Below are 20,449 nucleotides of genomic sequence, written 5' to 3'. Positions count from 1 at the left end.
TGAAATTTACATAATTGTAACTTGTTTTTACTAATGCTGAGTTCAAACGTAATTCGAAATCGCATTAACTTATTCGAATTAGTTTAATTCGCATTCAAAACGTTTTAAGTCCTAACGTCAATTATAATTCGAATTACAATGCGCGTCAAATTTGCTTTACTGTCTAAACGACGTTAATTTTTAATTCGTATTGACAAAAGCGTATTTCTAAATTTAGATAATTCGAGTTAGCCAATTCGAATCAATTCGAATTAAAAAGGAAGAATGTGTGAACGTGATTAGCGAATTCGATTTGCATTCGATTCGAATTTTATTCGAACCAAATGTACGTGTGAACGAGGCATTAAAAACTTTTAAAAATCCATCAAAAACTTGCCAAAATTCAATAAGATATAGCTAATTTTAAAATTGAATTATATAAAAATAAAATTACTGATACATACGTTCCAGTTACGTTGGACACGAGTTTATATCTTTATTTTGATTTTGATTGAGTACGAGTAGAATACATCGTTTAAATAAAGGCAACAGTAGTATACCGCTGTTTAAAACCCTGGTATCAGCCCTCGACTCCCATATCAAGCTTGATATGGGTCGTGGGCTGATACCATGGACCATATGAAAAATGACATGTAATAATCTATTTATCACATATTTTCAAGCAAGAGAAAACAAATAGCTTACACCAAATTATGTTTGATATTTCATCAAAAATCAAAAAGATATTTAACGAAAAAACATAAAAAAATGTATCACTGCGAGTTAAAAAAAAATCGTATCACAGTAGGTAAACAACGTTTTGTGAACAGTTTCAGATATAATTAACAATAAATATATTAATTTTAAGAACTGCAAATATTAAACGACTTTAAAGTGTTAAATGTAAAATGTTAAAAAATGCTTAAGAAGAATCCTATATCGCTACTCATTCCAGTGTGGCGTCATATATTTTCTAAATTCTTTATGACGTCAATATTTTACGGGAACTTTTGTGATTTTCACTGTTGATTTCTACTTTTTCTACTACAGCAGATTCATTACTTTCTAAATTTCTTTTCGTTGTGTTCAACTTGTTTACAAATAGTCTTTGATTGACAGGTTACCAGAAGTTAAACTCGGGGGCTTGATATGATTTCGAGGGCTGATATCGATATCGGCCCCGAGGGCTGATAACCAACCTTGACTTCCGGCTATTATTGGCCATGCAAAAACGTACATATCAGTACAAAATATGTGATAAAAACTGATAATATTTCACTGTCGATATAAATCAAGAGTTCATATTGTCTTTTGAAAAAAAAACAGGGCCAGTACGGAAAGAAACAGAGCATATACGGATAAAAGCTGTATTGGCCCATGGGCTAATACAGGACGTTTACTTCCTGTTTCAATCTTCTAACGCCATTCCTTAATTTTGGGGGTCATTTGATACATACAATATTTGTGTAATCATAAAATAAAAAGGTAAAATTATGTGCACTGTTTTGAAACGTCTTGAAATCTTGCAACGGAAATCAGACGATCCAACACAATAGTTAGATATGTTAACTGAAACTGTCTGATTTATTCTTCCCAGTTACTTTATATTTGCTACATAAAATGAATTGTATTTGCATTTTATTAAGAACATGGACGAGAAATCAAACATTTCATTTGACAATGAGAATGCCAAGAAATCCATGGTCGTGAAATTAAAAGCGAAAAGCGGTGACAAGTTCATATATGAAATGATTTTTGTATATTCTTCACGGTAAGTTTCTTAATTTATTCTTATCAAAAGTATATGAATTATTTAATAAAATTTTTAACTTGCTGTTTTTGTATTGGTCCTGTTATAGATTCTCGGTCAACCGTATTGGACTTGACTCTTCAAGTCGCGGTTCCAATACAGCTAACCTCGAATCTATAAAAGGGCAAATACAAAAACAGCAAGTTGATAACACTATAGTATAACTGGTCTTAATTATTTACCATAAAAGGACTGTGTGTTGCACCAACAATAGAGCATGCTGTTACACGTGCTATTTTGCCTAAGATAGCCATTTCTTTTAATCTGATTCCTCGTATCTTCTTCTGAAAATATGGTTCCCAAGCGTACATCTTTATAACCTGTAAACAAATCATAACAAGAAAATAAAAAAAATAAAAAGTTGTGCTGTGAGTGCACCACGATTGTAGACTAGTTTTTTTTTCTTTTGAATATTTCATAATTTTAATAAATAAACCAACATTTGTTTTTCATCGGCAATTTTTTTTTTTTTTAAAAACAATTAAAAATTATAAGTTGTTATATAATATATTAGATAATTAGAATAATTATGATCATCTTTGAAAAGAGTGTTATATGTAACAAGATAAATTCAAAGCAAATTATTTAAGCTATCGAGCAAATGTTTGAGAAATTACACAAACGACAGGCTTGAGATGCAAAAGAGATATCAATGGTGGACTTCTGCAGTTGTCTATTCTAGGGTCGGGTTGTTGTCTCTTTGACACATTCCCATTCTCAATTTTATCATAAGTCGAAAACTAACTGGTAATGTCATGTTCAAGCAAAAAAACGATAAAAAGACAAATAACAAAATACACAACACAACAATGAAAAACTTCACCAAAATCAGATGTCAAATAAATTAAAGATACTGCTGGTTTAGTACGATCATATGGATCAGTTCAATTCAAAATGTATTTAACTAGTGAAAATAAGTTTACTGGTGATATTACATTCTAACTTGTCTCAAGCATAATGAGATTCAGCAGAGACGAACCTACTCGATTCTACAAAATGTGAGTAAAATCAAACTATGTCTTTGATAAACCCGCATCTTGTCTAGACGACTTATAGTTTAACATTATTTATATACACTGTCAAAGGTATGTTGTCCTAAAGCGATATTTTCTTTTTACATTGTATCGTTGGGTTGTTGTCTCATTGAAGTTTATCTCACTTCTCGTTAATCTATAGACCGATTAATTATACTTGATAAAAATGAGATGCATAACTCTAAGTCCAAAAAAAAATGTACTTTGAATTGTTTCATATTAATTGCTATTACCTTCATCCCAAATATGATTTCATTTAGTAGTTTACACCTTTTTCCTTTATAATATAAAATGTCCTTTAAATATTTCTCTTGTAACTTTCCAAAAAAAGCATTTAGAGATGTTAGAATTACTATGACAACCAAACATCCTACTGTTGAAGCACCCATGACATCCCAGAGCTCATATACTCCAAACGTTAGTATAGAAAAGTAAGATAACATTTCGTGTGAATATGTGAAAGCATCTTGAATACGTTGACAGTCGACAGAAACTAGGTTGACTATTTCTCCGACTGTATAATCTTTTCTCACGCTGTTGTTTACTTTCAAAGTCTAAAAAAGAATGTTTTATTTAAATAACGATGCAAAGCTATTAGTTTCATTCGATAGTCGCACCATCTTGAAATCATTACTTTAAAAATATTGGTTCTGATTGGTTGCATTATGATGTAACTAAAATTTGATTGGATAGAAACAGTACTGACGAAATCAGTACCAAAAGTACTGTCAAAATCAGTACTGAAACAGTACTGTCAAAATCAGTACTTAAACAGTACTGACAAAATCAGTACTGAATTTATAGAAATAGTAAATGTACCGTTTTTGTATAATAATAAACAGTACTGAATAAACAGAAAGTATAACATTACAAGTTTTCTGTCTTGCGGAACAGTACTGATATATACGAGGGTAGAAATGTACCAAAAAAACGTGAGTAAGTTCGTGGTAGTGTACGTTATAGTTAGAACTTAGAACAAGTAAGAACATCTGGACAGGAGAAGATAAACATTGGTTATTTAAGACTTTATCAACAACTCTTGTCTCATATTACCGTAAACAGTGATAGCTCGAAGCTATACGTACCATTTGAGAAGGTTTAACTTGGACTTTTTAGTTCTACATAAAATAAAACTATGACTATTTAGTCTCCTTGACAGACATATTACAAAGGACGCGTTACGTTGAAACAAGACTTGTTATTGTTGATTGATTTGTGGTGTAAATTCGGTAGACTGGAATCGGTTACTTAAGATGATGGAATTTATTATTCCAAATTGCTTAGTAAACTACCAAACAATGTTTGACATTTTGTATATGCTTTGTTTAGCTTAAGTTTAAGTTTCGTCCCGGAGGGTATCACCAGCCCAGTAGTCAGCACTTCGGTGTTGACATGAATATCAATTATATGGTCATTTTTATAAATTTTCTGTTTACAAAACTTTGAATTATTCGAAAAACTAAGGATTTTCTTACCCCAGGAGTAGATTACCTTAGCCGTATTTGGCACAACTTTTTGGAATTTTGGGTCCTCAGTGCTCTTCAACTTTGTATTTGTTTGCCTTTTTAACTATTTTGATCTGAGCGTCACTGATGAGTCTTATGTAGACGAAACGCGCGTCTGGCGTATAAAATTATAATCCTGGTACTTTTGATAAGTATTAAGACCAGCACTCAAAAACCATATTTCATACTATAAAACATTTAATTCATGATCAAACGAAGAAAAATGGACAAATCACATGAAAAATTGAGTTACCTTCCTGTATATGATACCTATAAGTGCTGTTTTGACCTTTAACCCTAGTGTGACCATCAGCTGTAATGAATGAATATAGAACGTAGCATCCAACTGTCCAAGCAAAAATATGAGTACTGCTAATACTATTCCATACCACATTACTCTTTCTTCGCTTGGCTTCTCTGTTTCGTTAACAATTAGCCTAACAGAAAAATAACGATAAGGTGTAAATGAAAGTTGAATATATACAAATGACAAATGACACAGAAATGAACATTTATCTGTCACCGTACGGCCTTCAACAATGAACAAAGCCCATACCGCGTACTCTGCTATAAAAAGCCCAAAAATATATGTTGTTAAATTCGATTGATGCAACAGTCATTAAAAATGCAGATGCCAAATGTCAATTGTTTCTCCTTTAATATGTCAGACGACTAATTATCTCCCTTGAAGTTAGAATGTATGTAAAAGTAGCTCTTTTGTAGTTCTTTTGTTGTCATTGCTACTTAAACTAATCAACACATTTCCAGAAATGAAAGTATTGGTGAAAGAGAAATATATTTAGCACTTGTGATATTTAGACTGCTTTTAGTCAAATAATTTGTCTATGAGTTTGCATTGAAAAAAATAGTCTTTGAATTACTTACTTTAGAATTAAAGGCTGTAATAAGATTGAAATATCGCAGCAAATTTTCAGGCCGGCTGCACGAAACCATTCTAGTCCATAAAGTTGAAAACAACATTTATAAAGGGAAGGATTTTCCAATTTTGAATCATCTTCTTCATCAGAGAGACTTCGTTGAAGCAAGGCTGTCTCTTCTCCCGGAATATTCCCATTCGTATTGTATTCACTTCTGACTAAACTGCTCTCTTGAAGAATTCTGTAATATGCCATCAAATCTACTATTATGCACATCATACATATAAAAAGTAAGAGGATACTAAGGGAGTTATCAGAAACCACACATCAAAGACAGACAGACATTATCTTTGATACATAAAATTTGAAGTTTCTTACGTGGTTATTACTGGTAAAAAAATTATGTATCCATTTCCTCCAAACGAAGTTTAAACATAATCAAAATAAATAAATACGTTTGTAGTAAACGTCAGAACAATTTCTTACCGGTAAATTAAATATCAAACTTATTTAATTACATTGTCCAAATGCATTGTGATGTTTCTTCGTCATTGATTTTGTGTTTCATTAATATAAATATTCTGGATGCTGAAGTAAAAACAAATACCTCCTACGATTTGCAATATTTTCTTGTGTCGCCCACAACAACTGTAAATCATTGACTACTGTTTCCGCTTGAAGCTCTGGATGCTGATCCCAAAGGTCGTCTTTGCTGATTGTACGTTTATAACAGGTCCGAACAATTCTGTAAATATTTGAAGCAGTAGTATTTTGAATGGAAAGTCCGTTTACGCCTTCGATATCAACTGTTTTAGGAATGACATTTATCCGACAAGTTTGGTTTTTGTTAATAAATATTCGGTATTATTTAAGTCATAAAATATTGTAAACTATCAAAACCAAACATCCAACAATTGAACAGACAAAAGTCTTAGTTCTGTTACACCTGCATATCTAATACAACACACATTTATATCAAAGATGAATCGTTTAAATCATCACTTAGCCGAAATATTTAATTTTGATTCTGTTAAAAACAAATTACCAAGCAGTAATAACATATATAAAGTATAAAGACTAAACAGAAACCATTTATATATATCTTTTCCAAGGTAGATGTTTGGCAGCATTTTGAATAAGTGATAACTTGCATTCGATTTATTTGTTTTACTTAATGACATATGGTCCAAGGACACAGTTATCGTCCTTTGTTTTCCATAGTCAAAACAGTGTATAACTTGAATGTTTAATTTGATACACTTTCCCAATTTATTTCTTGATATTAAATGCATGAAATATTAAGTAGGGAGATGTAATTACATGTTAAAAAAATTTGGGTGCTGAATCTTTATGTTAAGTAATGATTTGGTTCAGTTCAAAAAGGTCAAATTTTATCACGTCTGAAGCTGTCAAACTGAATTTTTCACCCCCTTAACACAGAATTGTCAATATTTTGAATTAGAGCTGGTATAAATTCCTATAATTTTGACATTATTTGTCTCACTGATAGTAAAATACACTGTAAAAATCTTTTTGAGAAAGATTAGGTGCGATGTTTTAAATTTGAATTTATTGTCTAAAAGAAATGCACTACGAAATAACTGTGTTCTCGGGACATATTCGATTTCGATTCAATCGGTATATAAATATATGCATCGAACATTCGAATTATTCGGTATTCAGGAATAACAACCGAATGATTACTGAAACCACAATTCAGATCATTTTTTTCAGAATTAGCTATTCATTCAAAATTCGTCGGTCGGCCCATGCGTACAAACTTTATGTCAGAATCATTATCCTTTCTTCTAGATCTTTGAATATATGTACTTTTAAATGACGCACCAAGAATATAAATGATATATAACAGCATTCTGTAGGATAATACACTCACTGTATGAAATACAGACAACTGACGAATAGTATAGATAATACTTACGGGGTGAACCACCAGAAAAACAGCTTTGAGATTACTGAGGCATAAGACTTTGGGCACACAGGCTATAAATAAAGGTTATGCAAACAGTTTACTCTGGCATTCTTTATATATACATGAAAAACGTGCTTAAATGATTTCTTTACTGTAAAATTTGGTGACGGCAAAAGAGTGAATACACAATGTTACCGTATAACACCAAATATACTGCATTACGCGAAAACATGTCTTTTCTAATTTTAATTTATTTAGTTAGGACAAAAGTCGAAAAAAAATACGTAGAAAAAAATGCATAATTCCGAAATTCAGAAGAAGAAAAAATGGGTGTCTAAATTGGTCAGAGGTTTACACTCGAGGATATCAGCAGCCCAGAAATCAGCGTTTCAGTGCCACATGAATTTTCATTGAAATGGTCATCATTATTAATTAACTGTTTACTGAACTGTAAATTGTTTCGAAATACTTACGATTTTCAACCCGAGGAATAGATTTAATAACTTACTTTCTTTGGCAAAACCTTTCGGAGTTTGTCCTTTAACTTTATTTGGCCTTTTTATCTTTTTTTATTCTAGTACAATGATGAATTGATTGTAGACTAGCGTACACAATGTTAATCTTAGTAACTTTGATGAGTTTATATATATAATACCTGTTTTAACATCAAAAGTTAATCATGATTGTCAATTAATTTATACCTTTCCTATTCTTTCGTATCCATAAACACTCGGACTATCAGCTAAACTGTATAGTACAAGTTGAAAACACGACAATCCGAAACTGATATACTGCAATATACTACTTATACATGTTGGCTGAAAATGTAGAAGTATAGATAATTATGTCTATTGATAAGTCTAAAAAAAAACAGAAACTGAATCTTGTACACTGTTATTTACTACAAAGACATGTTTGCTCAAACACAAACATGTTTTTGGTTTTTATTTTCTCTCAGAAATATTTGATATAGGAGATGGAAAACCTAAGTCGACTAGTAAATTTGTTAGAAAATGCTTGGAAAGGATTTTGAATATATCATAAAAGGGGAAAAACCAATGGTTTCTGGAAAACTCGATGATTAATGAATGAAAAGCAAACCTTTCATGTTCAAAGGGAATTTAAATTCTCCTTAAATGACAGAATGGGCAAAAAATGGGCCCGACGAATATTAACTTTATAACTTTATAATTAAGTCGGTTTATTTTAACTGTTTGAAGTCTGGTTGTAAATGCATTAATTTAACACGTTTGACATTATTTTCGTTTTTTTCACGGAAATTGGCATGACATCTTTGTTCTTTCGTTCCTTCTGAAAAGTTGACTCATTCAGAGTCATTGGCAATCATGCCACATCTTTTTACTTTAAAAAAATCAATCTGAAGACATGATCTTTTATGATTGTATGTTCCATTAAGATGTAATTATAGACAGTCTATAGCAATCCCACAATTAATTCGTAACTTACTTGATATAAAATATTATCTTGTAATGGAACAATACCACATATTACAACAAATTTCCAAAATATCCACAGCAACCAAGATGATATCACACCTTTCCTTCTATTTATTTGCGTAAGTATAGCAACATAAATCTAAAATATACAATGTTTTCATTATTTTGTATATAATTAATATAGGACATACATATCTAATAAATAAGTTAAGTATCCTCATGCAGCAAAATTTATTTTGAATGCAAATATAAGAATTTATCTTAACGTTATCCAAGACCGGCAAAATATTGAATAAAGCATGGACACTCTTCTAATGACCATTATAGTCTAATGCAAATCGTCAGCAATATCTGAACAATTAATACCACGATTCAAACACACATTTACATTTTGTCTGTTTATTACGTTTTGTCTGTTGCTTGGTCCGTTTCTGTGTGCTGTTGCGTTTCGGTGTTGTGTCGTTGTTCTCCTCTTATATTTAATGCGTTTCCCTCAGTTTTGGTTTGTTGCCCCGATTTTGTTTTTTGTCCATGGATTTATGAGTTTTGAACAGCGGTATACTACTGTTGCCTTTATTTACAAAAACATTTCAGTACCTTTTCATACATTGGCTACATACATAAATTGTGTATTTCAATTCTATATAGCATGTAGGCAAAAGCAATTATAAAATTCGGTGTCCTAGCATTGACATTTTCAAAAGAGTGAGAAAAGGATTTATATAGATGACAATTTTTATGGTTATAGTGCTTCTGATTAATTGTGCAGGTTCGTTTTATTTTATATCAATATTAATTTCCGTACATAGCTTACACAACGAATTTCATTTTTCTTCTAAGAAATACTTACATAACTTGCTGTTATAAGTGCACAACTAACTGTATATGAGGTAGGAATAGCATCATCACTGACACATTTATAACCACAAGTATTGTGAGTATATAGAGCAAATAGGCTTAATACTGCTAGCACCACACAAATACTCTGTAAATAGAAATAGTAGAATAATTTTTTTGTAAATATCAGGTTAAGCATCCTGCTAAATTAAAGAATCAAAATTCGAAACAATATGATAAGTGATATCAAGGATTTGTATAGTTAGATCTAACTATACAAATCCTTGGTGAAATCATCCTATTCGGAAAACGCTTTGCAAGCATCTACATGACATATGTTATTTATTGGATTGGTGTGTTTGAGCTTTGATGTTGGCATTTTATAAGGGACGTTTTCGTTTTGAATTTTTCACGGAATTGAATATCTTTGTTATTTCACTTTCTACATCATAAGTCATTTATTTTTGATTTACCCCGAAGAACATCGTGTATATAATATTTGTTATGTTTCAAGTAGATATAGGAAGATGCGGTGTGAGTGCCAATGAGACAACTCTCCATCCAAATAACAATGTAAAAATTAAACCATTATAGGTTAAAGTTGTTTAAAATCCAGTCAAGTTTGACAGCTTATCATTTAAAATCTAAATATAAACATGGTTTGATTTTTTTGTTTATCAAGTATATAGTATTTGTTTACATATACAAGTTTGAAAAATTTACGAGAGAAATTCTTACTGTTTTGACAACGTTGGTGGCATGCAATGGCATTGAAGACGTTGGAGTTTTCTTTAATCCTGTCACATAGAGTATAAAAGTAAGCAAAAGCCATCCTATAGGACCTAAGGCAGGTACTGTTGATATAAAACATTCTGTAAACTTAGGTTTGTCTTTAGTAAATACTTCATTGTCCTAAAAATAAAAGCATATCAACCTTGAATGTCACAAACATTGCACCATTTTGTATGCATTAATCGTGAGTGGTTTTTTTAATCGGTTTTATCTTTTGTACTTGTAATGTTTTGTACTTGATATTCATTTTTGTTCAACGACGACGAGCCAGTGAGGGTCTTGCATGGTCGGACCGGGCTTTTTTACAATTATGTTCATCCTTTTGATCGTTATTATTATGTGTGTTGGTTATGTCGGATGTAGAATTGATTTATTTCGCATCCCATGTTTTTCAGTAAATATCATTCACCTCAGTGTGTATTTTCTATATGAAATCAAATACAAATGCAATGACTCTATTCACTAGGGATGTAAGATCACCGAAGGCAACTGATTTCCTGAACGTTTTTATTCTTCGGTTGTTTTCTGTACGCGATGCGTCGGTAAATTATCAATGTCTAAGAAATACCCTCTACACTGTTATATAAGATCATATAACTGTATACTATTTTGTATCTTTCGCCTTCATCTAGCAGCATGTCCTTCGCAGCTTTTTCATTTTCCATATTTTTGTACTGCTCCGTTTCTGTCATTTATTATACCAGTTGTATGCTTTGTGTATTTATCTATATATCTATTTGAACTCCGGTGGCTGATCCAGGGGGAGGGTTCCGGGGGTTGGAACCCCATTTTTGTGGACGATCAATGCATTTGAATGGAGCAATATAGTTGGAACTCCCCCCCCCCCCTTTTTTGGTCCTGTGTTTTAAATGACTGGATCCGCTCCTGAACTCTGTTCTTTGAAAAACTGATTTATGTTGTTGCCGAGTCATCGTATATATCATATTTGTGAATGTAAATGACACACAACAGTAAGCCACATACGAAGGACTGAAATAAACACGTGTTTAACTAATTCACATTAACAAAATGATACCTTTGCATATTTTATATAGCCTTTTTAAGAGCTTGCTCAAAATCTTAATTGAGATACAAGGTTATGTATAACATCTAGAGAAATACTTTTCTAGACAGAGGGAACTATGTTACAAAACTATCACAGGTAACTACAGTATAAGACCTTGTTCTATATTTGTTACATGTGACCTTGTATTTTTTTAAATGTTTATTGAATGATTTTACGAACATCTAAATAAACCTTCACCTTCAAATTCAAATGTATTTTTTTCTAAAAATAAAAGTTAGTGATCTTTGAAAACTAATATATTCAATAGAAACGGACCTCTTTGAAGGTCAATAAAAATAACTCACCCAAAATGACGAGTTCCCACAAAATTCTAAAAATGTCATGATGAATAATGCCTTTAATGCAGTGTTTCTATTCCTCCCGTATAAGTAACTGTTTGTATATTTGTATCAACTGTTGACCGCAGGTAAAACAAGTGCGCGTCTTTTCATTTCATATTCAACATAGCTTTATAAATAGTTTAAAAGGTTTTTGACCCCTTTATATACCTATTATAGTAAATAAAAAATAGCATATGCTCAGCGTCATTAAACAAAAGTTACAGCTAACTGCACAGTCGTAATATTTACCGTAAATAAATATGCATGTTTATCATATTTCGAAATTTTAAAGCAGTTTTTTTAAGTCTGAAAAAAAGTAATAAATATCTCGAAATTTAAGAAGTAAGACTTTACCAAAGTTCGTTTTGTATGCTCGCATTCAAACTGTGAACTGTTTACATTAAAGAAGTGCTTCTAACAGATAAAATAAAGCTCAAATGTGACACTTCTTCATTATAAAAGAGGAACTAAATATATCAGAAGGACAGACAAACTCATATATAGATCAAAAATAAACCGACAACGCCATGGCTAAAAAAGAAAAGACAAACATACAAATAATAGAAACAACTAAGAAAACTAAAGACTTAAGCAATACGAACCCCACCAAAACTCTAGGGGTAATCTCAGTTGCTCCGGAAGGGTAAGCATATCCTGCTCAACATGTGGCATTATACTTGATGTATCCATTAAGGAATGGATGAAGGTTGGATGTTCATAAAGTTACACGACAAGTATAAAAAAATATTTGTGATGTATCATTGCCAATGTGACAACGATCGCCCCGAGTTTTTGGTGGGGTTCGTGTTACTTATTTTTTGGTTTTCTATGTTGTGTCATGTGTACTATTGTTTGTCTGTTTGTCTTTTTCATTTTTAACCATGGGGTTGTCAGTTTATTTTCGATTTATGATTTATCTTTCGTCCCTTTTCTATCAAACAGAGAAAGGTGATGTATATTTAAGCAATTGATGAAAACATATGAAACGATCTTCATTAATGAGCAAAACTCATAAAATTGTTTCGTAACTTATAGAAACTATGAAAGAGGAAATATAAAGAAATAAAAAAGAAAATGCGCTTTTACATAGCATTTTATCTCACTTGTTTTTATTTTCACTTTCGTCTAGATAATTGTTTTTGTTTGGCTGAAATACGCGAAAGCTCTTAATACATTGCAAGCTTATTTCATTTACTTTTACACTTATAGAGTTTTTTTTAACTTTCTTATTACAGTTGCTGTCGCTACCATTATGACTTACCTTTGATAGGGATACCAAAAGCCAAGAAGGCAGGCATAACAGTGCTAGTATATTTGGAGCAATTTGATAATTTGAACGCAAAGTCCAGTTTAAGGTTAGGCTAAAGCAGTGAAAACAAATCCCAATTCAACCAGCTCTGATTACATTAGATATGTATCCAATAAATCTTAACTTAAATTTATTGGTGAAAAAACAATCAGTACCAATCAATTGATGATATCCTCTGGGACCAACAACCCACCAAAAAAAACTGTACACAATGTAGCATATCAAAGTTAAATTTATTGTTTTTTCTTTACGGTTCTTTAAAATACAATGATTTTCATTTTTGTTTGAAGTGGTGTTTTAAAGGACAACCACGTGACCAACCGAGCGTAAGAAACTGGTACTTCATGTCTTAGATACAGGCAATATATACACTCCTTTTTAGATTTCATACTTACATTTTATTTTTATGCAAAATTACTAATCAATAGGTGTTCTACAAGGATCACTAGTTCTTCACCTTTCATTTGACACTTTTTATGTGTTCATTGATAGGAACTATTTTGTGTTAGATATGTACTACTTTCCAGCATGTTCTTTTAAATTGATCGGGCCCGAGTTGTGATGTTACATCTTACAAAGTCTATCCGTAGACTTTAAAAGTCTTTCATTTAAATTGTTAACTGAATATAGGGTTATATAAACTTGATACTATACATACAAATGTCAAATGTGATCTCAAGTTACGACGTCAAATTGCTATTTTACTTTGTTTTGAAGAATGGTTCATGAGCCAAGGTGTTAATGTTGTACCAAAAGATATTTTATAAACAAAAATTAATCTTTGCATAGGGCATGTTGTAGAAAATATGTCTTGGTAAGACTATGGTAGGTTTTGTTTTTGTTGGGTTTCTTTTACATTTGAAATTTTATAGGAAATGTGTCTGCAATTCACGAATCACAATCTTATTAAAATATAGATCTCTGATTTCGTTAAACTACATACTCAAATGATTATAATTATGCTAATGCATGACACAAACACTTAGCCTTATTTGTTAGAAAGCAAGGGAAAGATGGTGGTTGAAAATATGAGTGTAAATCTTAAGGTGTTTTCTAAACTGTGTATTGCTACCTGACTACGACGGTTGCAACATTTGGATCAGGATCTGCTTTCACTTCCGAAGAACGGGTTTAGTGGGATTTGTGTTGTTGAATCTTTAGTTTTCTATATTTTGCTTTTTGTGTACTGTTGTTTGTCTCTGTCTTTTTTAGCCACGGCGTTGCCACTTTATATTCGACATAATTATATAAGTTGTATTGTCCCTTTGATATCTTTCGCCTCTCTTTTACAGCGTTGTTATGTGATGAATTCGTATATTTTGAAGGCACCAAGGCAATTCCGTAGGTAAATTCAAACTGGATAAAAAATGTTGTTTTTATTTTTTGTCAATTTACAAGATCTTTTTTGTTGACTAGGTCTTCAACAACGGTACACTACATTCAATGAAAAACAACATGTGAGGTAGAAAATTTAATGCATGTGGTTTTCACAATATAATGACCATTCATTTAATACATTTAAACATTACATATATAAAAAAAATAATAATCCATATAAATACAATAAAAATGCACTATTCTAGTGAGTTAAACATTTCAATAAAATATGCAATGACTTATTAACAGCTATCTTTTTTACATTTCTTTTTCTCAGTTATTAGATGTTTTCATCAATTCAAATTAATCCTGCATCCTTTGCCATTGAATAGAAAGTTCCATCGACATTCTTCAGAAGATTGTCAGGTTCATCAAATTCTACGATCATCCCTTTGTCCATAACCATGATCCTAAAACAACATATTAAAATCACACAATTTGGTAAAGCTTCAAACATACTCATCTAAATCTTGATTATCAATTTTAATAGATTATTGATAGTAAATTATTTTAAGATAAACACAACTTATCGTTCATTCACAACAATTTTATTAACTCTCCGTACATATAATTTTTTTTCTCCACTGAACCGTGACATCAACGAATGAAATTATCATCGAATGTTTACTTGCTGTGGGCAATTTAAAACACGACCGTGACACTAGTTTAGTACTAAGATATGTTAGCCCTTCTCAAAAACATTATGTTACCCCAACTTTTGGTGGAGTTCGTGTTGCTCAGTCGATTATATCCTAGGTGGGTTTGTTTTGTCTTTTCGTCGTTTTCTCTTTAAAGGCAATGTTTGTTTTCCTTCGATTTAAATTGTAGCTATTGACTGTTCCTTTGGTATCTTCTGTCTTTTATTTGATACGAGTGTGAGAGTGTGAGACCTTGTAACTGTAAAAATGATAAATTATGTGACGTAAAACAAAACCGGAAGAGTTGTGCATGTCCAGAACATATATATAATGTTATTTTTGTTATTTATTTACCTATCGTAGTCCATGACTGTATTTAATCTGTGGGCTATTGATAATATAGTACACTCTGCGAATTCTTCACTTATTGTCTGTTGGATTAAATCATCTGTTTCCATATCAACGGCAGCTGTTGCCTCATCAAGGATTAATATATTTGTTTTGTGAAGCAATGTTCGAGCTAAACATACTAATTGTCTCTGACCAACACTGAATGAATAAACAATATGCTATTGAGGTGTCGACCAGTGTACTATATGGTAACACAATTAGGTGGTGAAAAACACAAATTATTAGCTTGCATATTTCCCTTAACCTTTTATTGTTATAATACCAACATATATATGACATTTCTATAACTTGCATGATACCTGTAATGTCCATGATAAAATAATAGGTGTACATTAAAGAGGACGGTTAAACAAAATTGAAAAACAACTTTCCAAATCAGTTATTCTTCATATGTTTGATAAATCGGTTTCTAGATCAAAATTGAAGAATATGATGAATAGAGATTATAATGGTTATTTTACCTCTCGAAATTATATTGGTTGAGGTTTGATTATTATTGTGTTTCTGTTGTTATGGGTTTGATAGAGCCTTACAACCATGACTGATATTGATACCAGCACGGACAGCTGTTACATGAAGATTGATTGTTTTCCATATCACATTTACTAACTACCAAGTATAGAATAAAATTATTTGAAATAAATTTTAGATTGATGTAAATACTAAAAAAAATCATCTGAATTTTAGCATACCTTAGATTACTGCCCCCTTCTCCGAGTTCTGACATAAGCTGTCCTGACTGATTCATGGCGTATTCCTTCAAATGAGCACGGTCTAATGCTTTCCATAACTCATTGTCTGAGAACTTCTCAAGCGGATCAAGGTTTACTCTCAATGTATCAGAAAATAAGACTGGATCCTATAAAATATTTGTTATTCGTGATAAACTAAACTGGACTTTTTAAAGTCTTTACATTTGTAAATACATTTTTAATATAAAGGTGTTACAAAATGCTTGTCACATAAACATTTTTGGAACATTAGAAGAGATTTTTTAACTTTTAATTAAGAAGCTTTGATTAAATAAATCCTTTTAAACAGTAATGAAATGCATGATCTTAATACTGGTTAGTTTCATGGAAACAATAATTTGATTAACTGAGCTATCAGATTGTTTAGTAATGTTTTAATCTATTTGCATCTTATTTTAAATATTTTTTTTGTTAAAGATCGATTTTTTTTTACTATTACAAACTTCACTAAATAAATGAAACAAAAAAGTACTATGACTTATATCAACCTGAGGTAGTATAGTTATCTTTCGCCTGAGGTCATGTAAACCTATTGTTGTAGTTGTAATATCATCTATAACTATCGAACCTTCTGCTGGTTCTATAAGTCTGAACAACGCCTGCGTCAGAGATGATTTACCTGCCCCTGTCCTACCGACAATGCCTATCTGTAATATAAAAAGACATAGTTCATATTTCTTAAGTATCTATAAGTTTTCGATAAAACGACAGTACCATAGTGCAAAATATTCAATTCTCGATAAAATGGCAGTTTTATAGTGCAACTTATCATTTCTCGATAAAACGACAGTATCATAGTGCATTTAATCAATTATCGATAAAACGACATCATCATAGTGCAAATAATCAATTCTCGATAACACGACAGTATCATAGTGGAAACTAATGCGATTTTTTATTGGTAACTATCTAATAGATATGGAAAAATATAAAAATTGCGACTCAAATTATCTAGCGTTTTCAGAGCACTATATTGGATAGATCGAGACACTGATATTTAACAATATATAAACGAGCTAAACTACTTATCAATGTTGCTCTCTCAAATGATTTTATTATTAAATATTCTGTGTTAAATTCATTTAGGCCAGGCCAAATATATTTGTCTTGAGCATCACTGAAGAGACATGTATAATTGTCCAAATGTCATTCTGGTGAAAATTGGTATCATTGATGATATAACATTGTTATCACCAAGCTTAATATTTGGAATTGGCTACAATTAATCTACAGAAGACTAATACTGTCATATATTTGTCCTTTTGATGCAAACACGTTTGGATTTGATCAATCATCATCGAATGTAAACCCGATATAAACATGGAATGGAAAACACATTCACTATTCCATTTTCCTGATTAGAGTTAATTTGAATTTATTTTGATTTCGTTTTAAAATTTCCCTGTTATCTTTGACTCATATTAGCAGCAACTCTTTGGAAATACCAATTAGGAGCTTGTATAACCTACCCGTTCCCCATTCCGAATATTACAATTTATTCCATTTAAAACCAGTTCTAGTCCGGATCTATAACGGGTTTTGTAATTACAAAACTGTATTGTTCCTTTCTGTGGCCACTCTAACGGAGGTCTTTGTCTTTGTATCCAATCTGCCTGAAAACACAATGTTTAAAATAAACTGTTCAAAAAAAGAAACATATAGTTCGGGTGAATTTTTAAACATGCGAAATGAATATTTTACAAAATAAAATAAAATGGTCAATTCCATCTTCGGATTTTTACCAGTACGTTTTAAACTGTCAATGCCGTTTCTTTTTATTTGGCTGTCTCTGCCATGTGAAATTAACGACTCGCTTAAAGTGCATATGAGCTTTTTTTACCGCTAATTGTGCTAACATGTTTCACGAGAATTTTGTGGTCTACTCACTGTTACATGTTTGCGCATATAAAAACCAAGTTTGAAGATTTAATAAGTCACAACGTTAAAACGTTGTCATGTCAGGGTTGGACCCTGTTTTTCGAAATAGCACCATCGGATATCTCCAAGCCGGAGTGTCCCATAGTGAAGTAGCAAGAACTGAAAACATTAACCAGAGCAAAATTTTGCGACTTTGGAACAGATACCAGCAGACTGGATAAAGACCGCAGCCCGATTATTGTACGACCTCGCCTTACATCTCCTTGACAAGATCGATACATTCAAGTATTTTATTTACATAATCGAACCGTTGTTACAACAGCCACTGTAGTTGGGATACCAGGATTGAGAGGAATCGACTCACAAACAGTCTGCAATCGACTGCAATAAAATCGTATTAGACCCAGGAACCGTAATTTGGACCCATTTGAGGACGTTAAACAGACGGAGTAGAGTCAAAAATTGAAGAGCTGGACATTTCTCAACTTGTGTAGAATCTGGTTCGGTGATGAGTCCCGTTTATTGCTTCAGAAACGTGACGGAAGAAATCGTGTCTATCGGTGCATTAATAAACGTTTCGCTTCCTCTCTGCCTCATACAGCGCGTGTACCAAATGACTACTTTGAGCAGAATAACACCAATGCCCGTACTTTGGCATCTATGGGACCAACATGATAAACGTATGTGCCAGGGTCAAACTCAGACCATTGATCAGCTCTGACAAATATTGCAAAAGAAATGGTGAACTATTTCACACAACAGCATAGACTATTGATAGCATTAATGCCAAGGAGACGCTTAACAGTCTTAGCAGCTCTTTCAAATATGAGCTCTTATTGTGAAATATACATGGTGGAATAAAACTTACCTCAGGAGGTAAATGCGTATATTCTTCACATCTTTCAATGGATACTACGTTCATTTGCATCTCACTAACTCCTCTGACTACAATATTCATAGCAATGATTATCTGAAATTAAAAGTTATACTTAGGTTTAATAAGTTATGGCTAGTTCAAAAAAACATAATATGTATTTTTCTATAAGCAGCCCAACAGCAAATTCACTGCACTGATAACTTGGACAATGTTGCCACTGACACGAATAAACTTTTGATCTTTAACTAGATATTATTTTGTTTTTGCAACTGCTTTCAAAATTGTTTATTTAGTTAAACTAGTCATCCCAGCTTACACTATTATAGATTTTTTTTACAGGAGGGGACGGAAAAGTAAATTGAGTATATTTTTGCTATTCCAATTTTTCACTACACTTTTTAGAGAGCAAATGATCACAAATTTCTTTTAACAACTAACAGGTACAAGGTACACACATTTTTTTTATAAAACCGTATCATATGACGCAAAAAGAAGAAACCCCTGAACATAATTTTATCTATAAAACCTGTACATTTAGACATATATTAATGAACGCAAATATTAGGCAGTGCTAATTGGAACCGCAGATGGGAACATGAGAATTGAGAATAATTGCACAAACCACTATTTGTGACGAATTAAGCAAACGTAGTGGAACAATTTCAATATGGAATGTTGTGAGCAACTCTTTTTACAAAAAAAACTGCGTCACATTAAAATAGAAATTGTTTTTTTACTTGAGGCATGTAATTACCTGAACAGCATATGTTAATGCTAGTCCGATGTCTCCACCGTTTATATCAGTAGACATAATGCCAAACATTGCGACAGCTAAAAGAATCAAATTTCCCAATGATTCAATGAAAACTCCAACCCATCTGTAAAAGAGATAAAAACTAATATTGTGTCAACCGCTTTAGAAAGAAATAATTTAGATGATACTTATATTTGTATATATTATTTCATCTACAATAATGCTGCGTTGGATTTCATTGTAAGGTGGGTTTTTAACACAATAGCTTGCGTTTTTAGAGTAATGTACATGAGAAAAAAGCAACATAAGAGTAAAAATTGGGCAAACAGTTTAAATATTTGATGCAATACGTTACAAATAATAAAGGATACAACATTAGTTTTATTGGCTTTTTCTTATGTCATGGGGATTGTATAGGGTTGATGGGAGATCTGATTAAGTCTCTGATCCTGAATTTTTTTCAATATGTAGACTAGGAAATATTTAGAGCTTGACTTGTTATTAATGTACCTGCCATTATATTGTTGAAAACCATTAGTTAACTTTAGGTACCGTTTGTTTTTATGTGGTATTGCGTTTTCTCATTGGCATACACCTCACATCTCCATCTCTTAGTATTTATATATACTTAAATCCGGATTCATAAGTCTTGGACCTTGTTATGTTTAATAGCGACAGAAATAATCAATTGACTTGGCGAGAAGAATATTGATCTGTTAAATTAGGTTGAAAAGAGATGTGTTTAATCTAATTACTGCAAAAATATGCCCTTTTCCTACAATTCAAGTTTTCATCTTATATTTAAGCTCACATAGAGCTGATGC

The 20,449-nt window shown here is 31.7% G+C and overlaps 2 protein-coding genes across 4 annotated transcripts in view; both read right to left on the bottom strand.

Moving 5' to 3' along the window:
- Nucleotides 1–1,959: 1,959 nt before the first annotated feature.
- On the bottom strand, nt 1,960–9,915 carry LOC134705763 (ATP-binding cassette sub-family C member 3-like). Its single transcript, XM_063564481.1, has 10 exons — nt 9,904–9,915; nt 9,444–9,578; nt 8,604–8,732; nt 7,838–7,954; nt 7,146–7,207; nt 5,814–5,951; nt 5,214–5,447; nt 4,582–4,765; nt 3,198–3,377; nt 1,960–2,109 (listed from the first exon to the last, which is right to left on the bottom strand). Exons 1-10 carry the CDS (start codon nt 9,913–9,915, stop codon nt 1,960–1,962), a joined length of 1,341 nt encoding a protein of 446 aa, XP_063420551.1.
- Nucleotides 9,916–14,412: 4,497 nt separating this feature from the next.
- The window catches only part of LOC134707213 (ATP-binding cassette sub-family C member 3-like), a 48,235-nt gene continuing 42,198 nt past the window's right edge, over nt 14,413–20,449 (bottom strand). For all 3 annotated transcript variants that reach the window (XM_063566799.1, XM_063566797.1, XM_063566798.1), the window contains exons 24-30: nt 19,626–19,749; nt 18,863–18,964; nt 17,586–17,729; nt 16,605–16,763; nt 16,057–16,223; nt 15,308–15,502; nt 14,413–14,725 (exon numbers count right to left, since the gene is read on the bottom strand). In XM_063566799.1, the coding sequence (XP_063422869.1) occupies nt 14,614–14,725; nt 15,308–15,502; nt 16,057–16,223; nt 16,605–16,763; nt 17,586–17,729; nt 18,863–18,964; nt 19,626–19,749 (1,003 nt within the window). In that variant the 3' untranslated portion in view covers nt 14,413–14,613. The remainder of the gene's footprint in view (nt 14,726–15,307; nt 15,503–16,056; nt 16,224–16,604; nt 16,764–17,585; nt 17,730–18,862; nt 18,965–19,625; nt 19,750–20,449) is intronic.

Source organism: Mytilus trossulus, chromosome 2, assembly GCF_036588685.1.
Source record: "Mytilus trossulus isolate FHL-02 chromosome 2, PNRI_Mtr1.1.1.hap1, whole genome shotgun sequence".
NCBI lineage: Eukaryota > Metazoa > Mollusca > Bivalvia > Mytilida > Mytilidae > Mytilus > Mytilus trossulus.
This window is presented reverse-complemented; position numbering and strand designations above follow the sequence as displayed.

What these genes read in the sequence shown, in the direction of transcription:
- LOC134705763 (XM_063564481.1), bottom strand. An exon ending in CACTTATAACAGCAAGTTAT is followed by an intron (nt 8,733 to 9,443) that starts GTAAGTATTTCT and finishes TGTATATTTTAG; the next exon opens with ATTTATGTTGCTATACTTAC. An exon ending in ATGTCATGGGTGCTTCAACA is followed by an intron (nt 2,110 to 3,197) that starts GTAGGATGTTTG and finishes ATTTGTTTACAG; the next exon opens with GTTATAAAGATGTACGCTTG.